Source organism: Haliotis asinina, chromosome 15, assembly GCF_037392515.1.
Source record: "Haliotis asinina isolate JCU_RB_2024 chromosome 15, JCU_Hal_asi_v2, whole genome shotgun sequence".
Classification (NCBI taxonomy): domain Eukaryota; kingdom Metazoa; phylum Mollusca; class Gastropoda; order Lepetellida; family Haliotidae; genus Haliotis; species Haliotis asinina.
The window spans coordinates 45211546-45226199 of record NC_090294.1 but is presented as its reverse complement, the minus strand read 5'-3'; the positions used below and the strand labels follow the sequence as shown (position 1 = coordinate 45226199).

The following is a 14654-nucleotide window of genomic DNA, read 5'->3' as shown; positions in this document are numbered from 1 at the left end:
GCTTCACAAGGGGATTCTTACATCGTTGTCACGGTAAACAATTAACCGTAACAATGAATACTGTCCTAAAATTATAGCATGAATACTGCAGTTAACATCGCACTGTAAATGTACTGTAATTCTTTTGGAACGTACACTCTTAGGATCCCAACGTCCACAGGCTACATTATCCAAAGCGTGTAGACGAGCATGTGTTCATGTAAATTTCGTCTAATAAGCCTGCCTTCTATACAAAGTAGGAGGGAAAATGTCATCTTCTTCATACATTAAGCAGAACGTAAAGCATTCTTATATTTACTTTCTCCATTTTCATGTTAAAGATATATACTTGTTTTGTATTTGTAATGTTTGAATGGTATTTCTGCACAAGAAGAATTATATATTTCGGGGTCAGTCTGCGAACGGTTTCATGTCACGTGTTTTCTTCTTGTGTACGATACCAGTGTGATACTTTTTAATGAAAGACAATAACTGTAAAATGATTATAACACAAACTAACAACAATGACGATGTCCAAACAAACACAGAGGGCAGCGGTAGGATATTCCACCCTGACTGAATGGTGGTAGTTGCAAGTAGCCGCTTATAGCAGTATCCCAGCGGGGAAACCAGAAATAGGTTTCACACATTGTACCCATGTGGAGAATCGAACCTGGGTCTTCGGCGTGACGAGCGAAAGCTTTAACCACTGAGCTACCACGTGTCCTAGAAACTCTCAGGAGTCAAGCTACCAAAACCGGTCACCCATCCAACGACAGGCCAAGCTCGACGTTCATTAACTGCAATTGATTCGAGACCTGAGCTCTATGCTCAGGACCACAAACTACCACTGTTTAGTACAAAGCTACACTATATACTACAATGCCAAACATCATACAGCTAATCATGCTTCATCGGACATTAATTTGAGTAGCAATTTAACATCCCCACGCTCCTTTCCCTAAATGTCTCTTGTAAGTATTATTTGAAGCTCCAAAGCTATAACCCTGTTTTTTTATGATTCAAGCAAGAGCTATTTAGTTGGAGTTGGATTTACGACTTTGTACTGGATTCAGACTAGGCGTTCCATGAATGCAATGAGCTCTAGTGAAGATCTGCTGATTGGGATGGAAGGACTCGGTGTCAGTATTAATAGCAAAACAATACCTGATTTTCCAAACGTGAGTGAACAACATTATGTCAACGATGATCGACTAATGGTAATCGGCATTCAAAAGCAGTTGTATTTTTCAGTGAGTGAGTGAGTGAGTAAGATAGGTTTACACTGCTTTTAGCAATATTCCAGCATAATTCAGACGGGGACACCAGAAATGGGCTTCATATGTTGTAACCAGCTGGGTAATCGAACCCGGGTGTAACAAGTGGAAGCTTAGACCACTACGCTAATCCACCACCCCTTGTTAGTGAGTGAGTTAGGTCTTACGCCGCACTCAGCAATATTCCAGCTATATTACGGCGCCCCTTGTTAGACTTAAGCTGATAACCAATACATGTGTGTATCAAATATTATATCGAACGAAACTAAAATTGTTACATGTTTAAGTACACTATTTTTTCTTGCGGAATGAAGTTATGTTTTGAATTCGTGATGATATTTGTTTTAAATACGTTCACCCTATATTGTATTCTATTGTTGTTCCTTCAGATGGACAGTGGAGCAGAATCACCGTCAACTCTTCACCCAGAGGGATTTCAACAAAAAGTTAGTGTCATTTTTGATCGTTTGATTTGTCAGTGGGTGGATGGAGAGGGTTGTACACAGACTGAATCAATATTCCAGTTATATCTGGTATAATGACAAAGAATGGTGACTTCATTTATGTGCGAAAATTCATTTAGCAATACCTGTATTTTCTGAAACTGAAACTTTAATGAACCATACTTTATTTTGTGGTGACGAGAAAGGTTGATGAAAAACAACTGAAACATGAATAATTGAAACGTATAATTCAAACATAATTACAGATCTGGAAAATGACGTTATTATTTCATGCACACGTCTTACTCACGGAATTGAAGAATGATTTGTTCCAAGTCTAAATAACCACTTGCCAACAGTATCTTGTGTAAGCTCACTGCACACGAGCAACTGAGTCAAGACGCCTTCCCAGTCTGATTTTGAGAATCCACAGCATCAATCAGACAGAACGTCTAGGCAGGTGGGTTCCTCTATCGAACACTTACTTTCCCACTGAAGTTCAATGAAATCGAGTTCTGCACTCATAAGGTCGAGTGTGCAGTTCTCCCACTGTCATCAATAAAGATGGGTCTTCATACCAGAGGATAGTTATCACAATGTGAAACAACAGCCTTCTCAAATATCTCCTGTTGATATCGAGGCTCGTTAATGGTAACACAGATGGTAATGAGATCTATCTTGCAACCCAACGAAATACACACCCATATCATGATTCGCCCAACTCCTAAGGGAACCATGGATGCAGTGGGCAACCATAATGGTGTTCCTTTGTCTCCAGACATGCGTAGACCTTCCTCTGCATACAACAAGAAACGATTTTCATCGAAAAGGTGAACACATGACGCAATGTTCGAGCGAACACGTTGATTCCTTCGTGCTGTTCCTTGATGTGGAAACTGTCTTATACACTTGAGGAGTAGCCTGGCCTTCAGTCGACTTATTTCGATCCGGCAGGCAATGGCTCTGCCTGGTGACCATTGGTGACCATGTTGTGTATATAACCATTCTGTACCTCATACTCACGTATTTGGCAACGATGTATTCACTTTGCTACCGCACCAAGAACGGATATCATTTTCTATTTCAACATACCATGTCGTATTTTGAATTTGAAATCGATTATCTTGTACGGTAAGTGTAGTAAAAACTCGACCAACTCTTCCAGGTGCCAATGTATGAAGATGGAACAGTGACTAACACGGGAGAAAAGGCAAATAGTTAAGTGACAGATAATAACCAACTCGGCGAACACATTTAAATCGTAAAAGTCATATGATCCATACATTCTTTCTGGCAGGTCTTTGAAGGGCGTTTAGAAGTGAAATGCATAAGAATGAAGATTTTATGGATATCAACTTCAACTTCTTTATATGAGAACACACCTGATGAAGGAGTAAGCATTAACTCCGAAACGTGTTCTCATATAAAGAAGTTGATATCCATAAAATCTTCATTCTTATTCTTTCTGGCAGTTATAAACGAATGATCTGAAGTTAACTGCATAAAGTTGCATAATTTGTAGAAGTTAACAAGAATACATGTAATACGTTTTACAATTGTTTATCATTATTTGCTGTAGTTATCATATGTTCTGACAATTCCTTGGATGAAGCACACAATCTCCAAAACCAACAACAAACCCAGCACAGAATCCATGTTTGCAGAGGTAACGTATAGGTAGATCATACGATATTTTCTCCACCTGCATTCTTGAACACGTTAACTTAATCGATTTCAGTTTTCAGCACTATTTTGATGTAAAAACCCAATGGAATAATGATCAAACATTAGTTGGATGATGAGAGTATATGACAATGCTTTATTAAAACTCATGCTCCTGACTCTGAGACTGGTGAAGATACGGGTTCAGCAGCCTATATTTGTTGTAAGAGGCTACATTTAGGGATCGAGTAGTGAGGCTTGTGGACATGGTTGACACATCTCATCGTATCCCAGTTGCGTAGATCGCTGCTGATGATATTAACCACTTGGATCAGTCTGATCAAAACTCGATTATTCATGGACAGCCGTCATATAGATGGAATATTGTTGAGTTCGACATTTAGCAAAGATAAATAAAATGAATACAATGTGAAACAAATCGTACTCGGCTATCTGATACATTTCAAGAATTTAGAGTGAGTGTGTGCGTTTAGTTTTACGCCGCACTGTAGATACATGGTCAACACTGCAGATATATGGTCTGTAAATAATCTAGTCAGGACCAGACAATCCAGTGATCAACAGCATAAACATCGATCTGCATAATTGGGAACCGATGAAATGTGTCAACCAAGTCAGCGAGCCTGACCACCTGATCCCGTCAGTCGCCTCTTACAACAAACATAGCCGCCTTTCATAGCAAAAATTGCTGAAGACCTATTTTCCCCTGCATCAACACGGGTCTCATGATTTTTTTTGTCCTAATCGGATTACAATAACTATGTGGTATGATGTTGGTGTACATCAATTTGGGTTACAATTTTCTTCCTGCAGCTGTAGATGACTTGACTGAACTATCAAGTGACACACAGGTTTACAAGGAGATGTGGATCATTGTTGATTCCCACATATGTGATCTGTTTTTGAGAAGAAGAAGTTTTCATGCACAGGTTGAGGATTTCTTTGAAAGTAGGTGATTAGATGTACAGTATCAGCATTCTTCATACCCTGTCTTATCCGCCCCGTCCCATTCGTGGTGCGTTCATAAGATAGTTGTCCTCGGAACTATTGCTGACCCTTATGCTTCACTATCCAAAATGAAAGTTCAGGTTCTCCTAATGTTTTAAGAGTACATTATTCGACATACCTTCACAACACATGTGAGGTGTCTCGTTTTGAGAACATATTTGGGCCATATAAGTAGGTATTATTTTACAAGGCACACATCAAATATAACTGAAATAATATTTGAATGCAGTTATTATGTCCGGTAGTTAATTTCACTTTTAAAGTTATCTGATGATTATTTGCTGCAGCCTTTGCCATAAAGTCCAAGGTCAGGTTGATAAAAAGGCTTCCCGATTCAGAAGTGTCAAAATTTCAAAGCTTCCGATGGCAACTTCCAGAACAATGTGTTCTAGAATACACGGAATTGGACATTTCGTCAGGCTTACTGAGTAAAGAAGAATTCTTGATGACAAGAGATGGTCCACGATATCAGCAAGACCTTGAAAAAGAAGATGAGTATTCTGAATCTCGAGCAAGAGACAGTGAAGACGAGTCTGGAGACGGTGATCAAGAAATGGCTGAAGGTGACCATAAACTGCTTCCGAGAGAGAATGATGTTACTTTGAAATTCATTACACATCATACACCATCATCTGAAGAGTATATGACCCATATTAACAGAAATATTTGTTCCTTTTCGAAAATTGAAACAATTACATTATATGTCATTACATTACATACTACATTGCCTTACATTACATACATCTTACATTTTCTGACATTATGATGAATATTACATATATATTACATTACATATTACATCACACATTGCATTATATATTGCATTACATATTGCATTGCGTTACATATTACATTATATACTGCACTGCATTTTACAATTAAAGTTACATCAGAAGACATTTCATTACATATTACATTACATTACATATTGCATTACACTACACTTGACAGTAAATACTATATTACGTTATATTACATGTTGCGTTATATTTTATATCACATCATATCAACCATTAAATTACAGGACAATTTATCTACGTTACATCACATATTATATTATGTTACATTAAATATTGCATTAGGTTACATAAGATATTACATTATATGACATTACATCACATTGTACATCATATTACATTACAAATAATTAGATCTATCCTTTTACCAGCAAGTATATACGAGGGAATTTGACCTCCTCGTGGCAAACATGTCCATTTTGGAAAATCCAATTTGGACAGCCTATTTGCAGGCACATTTGACATGTATGAGGAATCAATTTTAATCAGTACCTCATCCATTGAAAACAGGCATGTCATTTAAAGTCAGCTTAACTGCTTTGTTTGTTTCAGGAGAGGCGAAATATGTCCAAATTGGCTCCAAAAGCCAAATGTACGTTAAGACCTCGAACCAGACATGGACTGTAATGAAACAGGAGGGAACACAGAACACAATGGTGCTTCAGATAGGTACTCACTGCATATATCTGTGTTGTGTGACGGTTGTAGGAATATTTTTTTTCAATGTTCTCCCAAATAGGTAATCACTTATACAAGACTATTTGATTTACTAAATGTTAAGATGTGCGATACAGTTTATAATGAGATAGTTACTTGACAAGGAGAAAGCTTAAAATATACAGAAATATGGTTTGGGGATACGTGATTTACTGGCCTTAATGCTGCGTTCTGTTACCTACATTTTCTAGTCCATTTCCATAGGACGAGGTTGATATATATAATGACGTCGACGCTTTGTGGCCCTCTGTAGTGACAGAACATTTTGAGATAAAAGTATTGTACATGATCATTTATTTTCTTTCTCTTCCTAGCGAGTAACATTTTTTGTGTACCCCTCTGGGAATGCCGAACTCATTTTGTTCTTCGCGGTAGTATTTCTTTGTCTTGAATAACATTGAACCACTTATGATGTACGGACGTTACCGATGTCTTGCGAATGAAAATCGATGGAAGGGAAATTAGTCTCTTTTTCTTGTCTGCAAAATGTTGCGATCCCTACAGAAAGATATATACCCGTGCTTTAAACAATACAAAATTAACATTTAGGTGTTACGTATGATAAATACGTTGTTCACTGGTCCCTAAGAATCCATGGGTTGATGCACATGTGTGTTTATGTTCGCCGCTAAATATCGACACATCAACCCACATGGGCTTGTAACGCTAAAAACTGCCATCAAGGTATGCGCTATCAGGCAGCCCATTGGCTATAAATAAAAATTGTCCCATCAGGTCGGTGACTCTTTCAGTTCGGGGCAGGTCAAAGCTAGGGTCGTCAATGGCGAACGGGAACGACAAAATCCTGTTTGTGATGAATAAATGTACGTAAACTCATTATGATTGTAAGATGTAAGTGTCTCTGAAAGAATGGCGCACTGGTGCCACTTCTTCAAAATGTTTTGGTTTCGTTTGTGTTTACTGCGAAATAAACATGAGAATATGTGAGTTACCTCAACACATTCTGAGCCACAGGGGCTTGTAATGCTAAAAACTGTCATCAAGGTATATGTTGTCCCTGATGGCATATTAATACTATTAAAAAGGATTTTTTGTAGTACTAATACGCCATCGGGGACAACATACCTTGATGGCAGTTTTTAGCGTTACAAGCCCCTGTGTTCTGAGCAGACATTTTGGCTCGGAATCGAACTTCCGCAGAGTCTACCTCACACAGTATTATTTCGATTTTTGTGCTGTATGTCTCATTTTGTAGGTAAATCTATTGGCTTAAAGTGTGTGCATATATTTATGGGATAGATACAGTGATAATTATTGAATTCGCCTTGAAACGAACTTCGGGTGTTGACTTCGTTAGATCCGTTTGGTTTAATACATTGCTAAGTCCCCGTTAATGACAGTACATACTTTAATGGCGTTTTTAGCGTTACAAGCCCCTGTGCATGAACCCAACAACGGCATGATAGCTAGTACTGAATGTCTATCTACGTGAGCTTCAGCTCTGTAGCTCTACGATAACTTTGGCCAAGTTGACATCGGAACGTGCGCCTCGCCCTTCAGGTGCATCGTCTGAGGCAGACGTGTTTCTGTCCACTAGCCTAGAACAACATTTATTATCTTACCTCACACAAAAATGTCGTTTTCCGATTGGATGAGCCAACTAATCTACCCCGCTTACAAGCGAGTAGCATTTTCTAGACTACCCGGTTAATGTCAGCAGTGTTTGGGTTGTTGCCTAACCCAGGTACGCCTTATTATGATCCACTATACCTGGACCTCTAACAGTTCAAAATTAAAATTGAGTAGTTCGGTGAGCTAAATATGTTGTTCACTGGTCCCTCAAGTAAAACCTCATTTTATGTATACAAAGCAGCAGTGAAATCCCCAAACCAGTGGCATAGAACGAAATTTCCTCAAACAAATGTGAAAGCCATCTTCTTAAACAGCCCACAGTAACACATTTTACATAATCAAAAATTCGAATTTGCAGTCGTTAGAGAGTCCACTTCAAAGGTTGTTGTGAATGTGATAACTGACCCAAGGAATCAACGTCTGGAAGAGGAGATTGAATCTATAATAAATCAAGAGACGGAAGTCATCAATGTAATACTGAAAGATGCCTCGATCGTAGCTGTTAAAAGGGGATCAGTTATAATTGAGATAGAAGTACAACCTGGACAGAACATCGGGTCAAACTGGCTACAGCACATGATCGAGAGCATTTTTACGGAGAAAGTGAGAGCATGCATACCCAGTGGCCATCGTCTGAACTTTGAAATCACGAGTAACATCACTGTTCCCCTGGCAGATTTGGGAAGATATCGTAAGAAATATATTTTTATTCATCTGATCCTAGGTTTGGCTGTTATTCTCAATATATCTTTAAGACTTATGGACGTCCAGTTGATTTTAAGAATACAGTTATTAGAGACATGGAAATGTTGATATTAACATTAGTAGGGCTACCTCTGGCCATTTCATTAAGTATACATAAGTCTTGCAACACACGAAATAACCCAAATATTCAAATAAAGATCTTTCAAATGAAATATTTTGAAACTTTACATATGAAGCATTCGTAATATCTATTTTACATTCGCATTTATGTCTTTATTAGTTTCAGAAAATGTGGAAGAATTCCACGAGAACTATGTCAGCAAAGAAAAGGTGAAATTACTGTATCATCAGTGATGTAACATTCTTCAACATACTACTTATAAATATAATAGTCTTTTATGAATTCAACCTAAAAATCTTACAACAGTCTTACAATTACTTGTAACTGACGTAACTACATGTATTCGAAACTATATGTACTACTGCATACAAGGACGTGACTAGCATTAGGTTTTATACAGAAATGCCAAGTAATCTTCTGATATCAACATTACTACCATACAACATGTGCATTTGCTTCTAGCAGATCTAATAGATGTAAATTGCTAGTTGTTTGTGATGTAAATTGCTAGTTGTTTGTATGTTATACGGTTGCATATAGCGATATCTGAGTAAGGTAAATATACTGAACATCATTGAAAACGCACCACCCCTAAAATTGTGGATTTCTAAGAGCAGAAGTGAGCAATCTATGTAAATTTTACATATTTGTGTAGACCAATGTTTGATAAAGAAAAGAAGCAAAAAACAATCAAGCAAAACAGTGAAGATTTAATGCAGCTGACAATGAAATAAAGATGGGGTCAAAATGGAAAGTCAGTAGCGTGTATGACCCCCGTTAGCAGCAACACAAGCTGTGCAACGTCTCCTCATTGAACGGATAAGTCTCTGAATAAAGTCCTGAGGCACTGCATTCCACTCTTCCTGCAAGGCATTGTCGAGTTCCCCAAGGTTGTTGATCTGCGGACGACGTGCGAGGCGTTGGCCGATGTAATCCCACAAGTGTTCGATGGGTGACACATCTGGTGACAATGCAGGCCAATGAAGTAGAGGAATGTTGTTGTTAGCCAGATACTGTATCGAAACACGTGCAGTGTGGGCTCGTGCATTGTCATGTTGAAATGTGTGCAGATCTTGATGCTGGTGAAAGAAGGGAACAACGTTGTTCTGAAGAATGTTGTCACGGTAGTAAACGGCATTCACTCTGCCACGACAAACAATCAGAGCGGTTCTGTGGTGATAACTTATCCCTCCCCACACCATAATGCTGCCTCCACCCCACCGATCGGTTTGCACAACACAATCCTGATGATAACGTTCACCCCGTCGATGCCATACCCGTAGACGCCCGTCAGCATTTCGCAAGTGAAAACGCGACTCGTCGGAGAACACCACACCATGCCAACGTCGTAACAACCACACACGATGCTGTTCAGCCCATTGTCGGCGTTCACGGCGATGCCTGTCAGTCAGGATGGGTCCAACGTAAGGGCGTCGACAACGTAACTCTGCCGCACGGAGACGGCGTCGGACGGTGGAAGCGCTGATCAAACCACGTCGACCCTGGACAGCGTTGGCGGTTCTGGCAGCGGGCAAGGTTCGATCCCAAATATGGCGCCGTACAATGTCTCGATCTTGACGAGGGGTGGTAACACGTGCCTGACCTGGGCGTTGCCGGTCCCTGCTGGTTCCTGTTTGTTGGTATCTGTTAGCAAGCCTCAGAATGGTCGAATGATGACACCCAAATCGTCGTGCAATGTTTCTGCTTGAAGCGCCGACCTGCAACATACCCAAGGCCTGTTCTCGTTCCTCTGGTGACAATCTTGGCATGGCGAAAAAACTTTACTTACGAATGCCGAAGGTCATTTATACCCCTGAACAGCATGCTTTCTGCATGCAATTTGTGCCCTTCGTGTGTGATGTGCATGAATTTTGTTGTTTTCATGTGATGTGTTCGATGATGTGTTCGAACGATCCGTTTTTTACTGTAGAGCGTTATTTACGATCTAGTGTGTTATTATCAAAATTCCCACCATTAATTTTCCATTTCCAAAAGATTCTATTGCCTTATTTCACAATTTACAGGTGGTGCGTTTTCAATGATGTTCAGTATATGTGTGTATACGTATATATCAGAGTCTTAGTACTGCATCGTATATATGTATAGTATAAGAGTCTTATCGTATCACATGCAACAAGGGATAGAGTCAGCTAAATATGATATTTTAAGAGTGGTTAAGTCTCGTTAAATGTATATACTTACAGTGAGAGGTGTTTCATTAAATGCAGCTTTGTCTGTTGTTTAATGCATATTGGGAAATATATATTGTTTAAATATTTAGATTTATTCATTCTGTAACTCTTTTAGTATGAGCAAATGGTCAGTGAAGTGGAGGAGTTGGAAAGGGAGCTAAACCGTAAGCATACAACCAGGGAGACTATATAATGTAGATTATACCTGACACAACCAATGTTCCCTCTGGCACTTAGATACCATATAGCATCACTAAATCGCGATAATATAGTGTCTCAGTCTTGAAACAGAAAAGAGCTCACTGGTTAAAATTCAGCTAAAATGCTTTTCAAATTCTGATTTCTGACGCTCGCATACAGAACAAATCGACAGCTGTTTTCAAGAGATGTCACAGTATGTTATTGTTTTAAGCAACTATTTTAACCTGCAAATGCAATATATGTTGAGTCGTAAAATAACATAAATCATCTATCCTCGACAATTTCAGTTTTCATTTTGGGTTTTTTTTATTTCAGCCATGGGGATGGCTGTCATGTTAGCATCAGGTGATATCACTGATATCAAACAAGAAAAGGTATATCATATTTACATTTTACATTTATGTTTGATATTTATCAACCATTTTATTTTATGTATATTATTTAAATTATCAGTACCTGTATCCAGAAAACATTGGTATCTGTGAATCTATGCATCATCTTAGGTACCTAATTCATACGTCGGGTGACGATTTCTGCTCTGCAATGTAACTGAAGTCGATTAGTATAAACACCACATAAAGGACCACTTTTTCATCAAAAGTCTGTTAGCCTGTACTGTTGGTTTTCAGACTCATGCAATCGTCAACTCAACAAACGTGCTTTTAAAACGGAACGAGGTTGGTATTTCAAAATGCATCCTCGAAGCAGCAGAGCAACTACAGTAAATTTCAGTACAACTTCATTTTTTTCTATCGTTTACAGCGTCTCAGGGATGCTGTGGAGCACATTCTTTCCATAGCTGATTGTCATGGCAACAGGACTATCAGCTTCCTACCTGTTGGTACAGGAATCCGTCACTTCGATACAGAGAGAGTCAGTCACATTATAACCGATGTTTACTGTAGCTTCACGTGGGGATCTCTACAGGAAGCTTGGCTTGTGTATCCAGATCGTTCCAGCACTAGTGCGGTAGGAATTACTATCTCTTTAATTATTGTCAAATATACAACGCAGTTTCGACCCATCCAGATTGTGGATGAGGTGCATGTCAGTTTAGATTTACAGTCAGTTTGAGTCAGCAACGGACCGATGAATTGCAAATTTTATCATTGTACAAAACTGCCACAAAAATATAACCACTACACGTGTTTATCATTTACTAATCCATAGATAACAGAGAGTACCATTCCGAGATGAATGGTGCTGTTTTCCTCAATTGGGTTAAAACAAGTTGGTACCTGCTCTTCCAGAGAAATCTTTTATCGTAATGGTCAATGCCCAATAGTACAGTGTGCAGGACCCGACAGTGAAGCACCGACAGTCAACAGTCGAAACGGTGATATGATATCATGGCTCGACAAATTTCAGATCGCACGTCCATCAAAGGCAAAGGAGCCTCCACTATATGAAATCATAAATACACACAAAGGTGAACCTTTGTACAAAAATGATAGTTACATGAAAAGTGAGGGTCACGATATTCTGCAACTTCCACCCTACCACTGTGACCTTACCCCCACTGAAATGATATGGGGGTACTGTCAAAGGAGATGTTGCCACATCAAACACAGCTTTTAGATTACGTGACGTAGAGGTTTGGGATAAGGAATCCCTTAACAAAATCATGACTGACACTCGGCAAAACTGTGTCAACACGGTAGCTAACGTCATTGAACAAGGTTATTAGTCTCGGGATGGCGTACAACAGGCAACTGTGGCACCACTTGTCATCTTTTTAAGTCGTGACCATGACACTACGACAGACGAGGAACCGACAGGTCTCCCGGAACAGGTATTGAGACGTCCCCCGCCATGACTGCAGTTTCACCCCGCCGCTACGCCAACGTTTTTCGTGGAGTCCACAAAAATGTTCAAATAAAAGAAAGCTGTTGGGTATTAGTAAATGATAAATAGGTATGTGACAATGATAAGATTTGCAATTCATCGGACCGTTTCTGACTCAAATGGACTGTAGCTCCAACACCGTTACTTACTTACATTAGGTGCAGACCTGTACACGGAAGCTCCTGTATGACCAGCCGGACTCGCATCGTGAACCAAAGCCATCAGCATCAATGATTTCTGCACCAACCAAAAGATATGGCAAGTACTCACAAATATCCCACGGGCCCAATATAAAAAATATGGCAAATGCACATAAAACACAAGCAAAAGACATAACGATATCTGGAATGCACTGTTTAAAGGTCGGTTCAAATGCTTCAATTTTTACCTCTTACAAATACAACACTGACTGAAGTCAGAATACTTGTCTTTCCAAATGATCATCCCTCGTTACTTGTAGGTTTAACTCTTACAGTGGTAATATATATTTTCTTTCAAGTGAATACAGTGGTGGATTTTGATGTACATACACCCGACATTGTTTAAAGTTTTAAGCACTACCGGGAAATTCCTAATTCAAATGTGTTTAATGTCTGACTTGGTCGTGCGATATCCTATATGATACGATGATTTGCTGAAGACAAAACAGATCAGTTGCTCTACTGAGTTGTTGTCACAGTCTTGTTGTCCAGATGAATTCTTAAAATCAAACCCGTTTTTAATTCATTTTCGAACATATGCCTGTAACTCAACTGGCAGCAAGACATCAGACTCTACATGAGTGTTAGTATCACTGGTACATTTTTCTCTCTCTCAGGTCCTTCCACTCATGAACATGCCAGGAAGCACTTGAAGAGAAGCCATGGCTACGTGTATTTTACAGATTTGACATACGACTGGATTTGCTAGTAAATGGTTCTGATTCAGTCAAGGCTATAGAAAAGAGACCAAAGAACATCTTCAGAACGTGAACACGTGCCTGAGCCATACTAGGCCAGTGGCTGAGTCTTTGTTCTTGCTTTAAACGGTTAGTGAGCAGGACCAAGTTCTTTGTCTTACAGCCTTGATACAGCTGGGATGTTCTGACTGAGATATGAAAATGAATTTTCCTACACATTAATTCTTGAGAGAATTGTATAATGACAATCTTGCCGACCATCTTATGTACTTTAAAGAATTAAGCCTCCATAATACAACTAAAAGTTGGGGAAAAGGTGTGTTTAAGACATAATCTGACATAATTATTACTGGATGTTCACCTTATATTTCCTATTATCTTTCGGATTGTTTTATTGAATGTGCAAATGAAATTTCTAAGAAAAACAGCTGAATCCCAAAGCAGAAACTCAAAAATAACAAATAACCATGCTGTCATAACCTTTGTGGAATTTTAACTGAATTCATTGAAAAATATGAATGGTTAAAAGAAAAATCAGACATATTCCCTGACATGTGACATATTCGACCAATATTAAAGATTAAAATAAATTAGTTACCTACAGATATAATATTATTGTTTTGAAACTCGTAGCGATTTATAATCATATTTACAAAAAACCCGCTTACAAATCCCCACAAGTCTATTCCTGTGTGAATCTGATTGTACTTTATAGCACCGAAGTACTTGTGCATTGTATTGCTGTTTTTATTTTTTTGTTTTTGCTTATTTACTTTAAAGAGTTAAACCTCCTTGATACAACTAAAAGAAGGGAAGACGTAATCATCACCTTATATTTCCAATTATTTTTCTAAAAACGTTTTTATATTAACAAATGGTATTTGTTTTATTGGATATGCAAATAAAACCGAAACAGAAACTTAAAAATGACTTTGAAATAGTTATCAAACTGAACGTTCTTGTTGCCATATCCCGAGGGGAATTTTACCTGAATTCACTGAAAAATCTATGAATGACCCCACAATAGTCAGAGTAAACTTTTCCAAGAGATGTGAAATATACATTCAGTGTTAAAGATTAACGTTGAATAGTTAAACAGATATAATATTGTTTTAAAACTCCTCGCGATTTGTCATTACGTTTCCTAAAACAGTCAAAAGACGTACAATCGCCATAACTAACCCGCAAGATCGTT

General features: G+C 38.6%; 1 protein-coding gene across 1 annotated transcript in view; it reads left to right on the top strand.

Annotated features, from left to right (window-relative positions):
- Window positions 1-14366, top strand: part of LOC137265753 (uncharacterized) — a 34634-nt gene extending 20268 nt beyond the window's left edge. The window contains exons 2-15 of the mRNA XM_067801202.1: window positions 1007-1160; window positions 1646-1702; window positions 2865-2916; window positions 3279-3365; window positions 4196-4330; window positions 4678-4953; window positions 5740-5856; window positions 7856-8188; window positions 8483-8532; window positions 10631-10679; window positions 11032-11090; window positions 11479-11685; window positions 12720-12819; window positions 13379-14366. Of these exons, the coding sequence (XP_067657303.1) occupies window positions 1068-1160; window positions 1646-1702; window positions 2865-2916; window positions 3279-3365; window positions 4196-4330; window positions 4678-4953; window positions 5740-5856; window positions 7856-8188; window positions 8483-8532; window positions 10631-10679; window positions 11032-11090; window positions 11479-11685; window positions 12720-12819; window positions 13379-13470 (1707 nt within the window). The 5' untranslated portion in view covers window positions 1007-1067 and the 3' untranslated portion in view covers window positions 13471-14366. The remainder of the gene's footprint in view (window positions 1-1006; window positions 1161-1645; window positions 1703-2864; window positions 2917-3278; window positions 3366-4195; window positions 4331-4677; window positions 4954-5739; window positions 5857-7855; window positions 8189-8482; window positions 8533-10630; window positions 10680-11031; window positions 11091-11478; window positions 11686-12719; window positions 12820-13378) is intronic.
- Window positions 14367-14654: the final 288 nt, after the last annotated feature.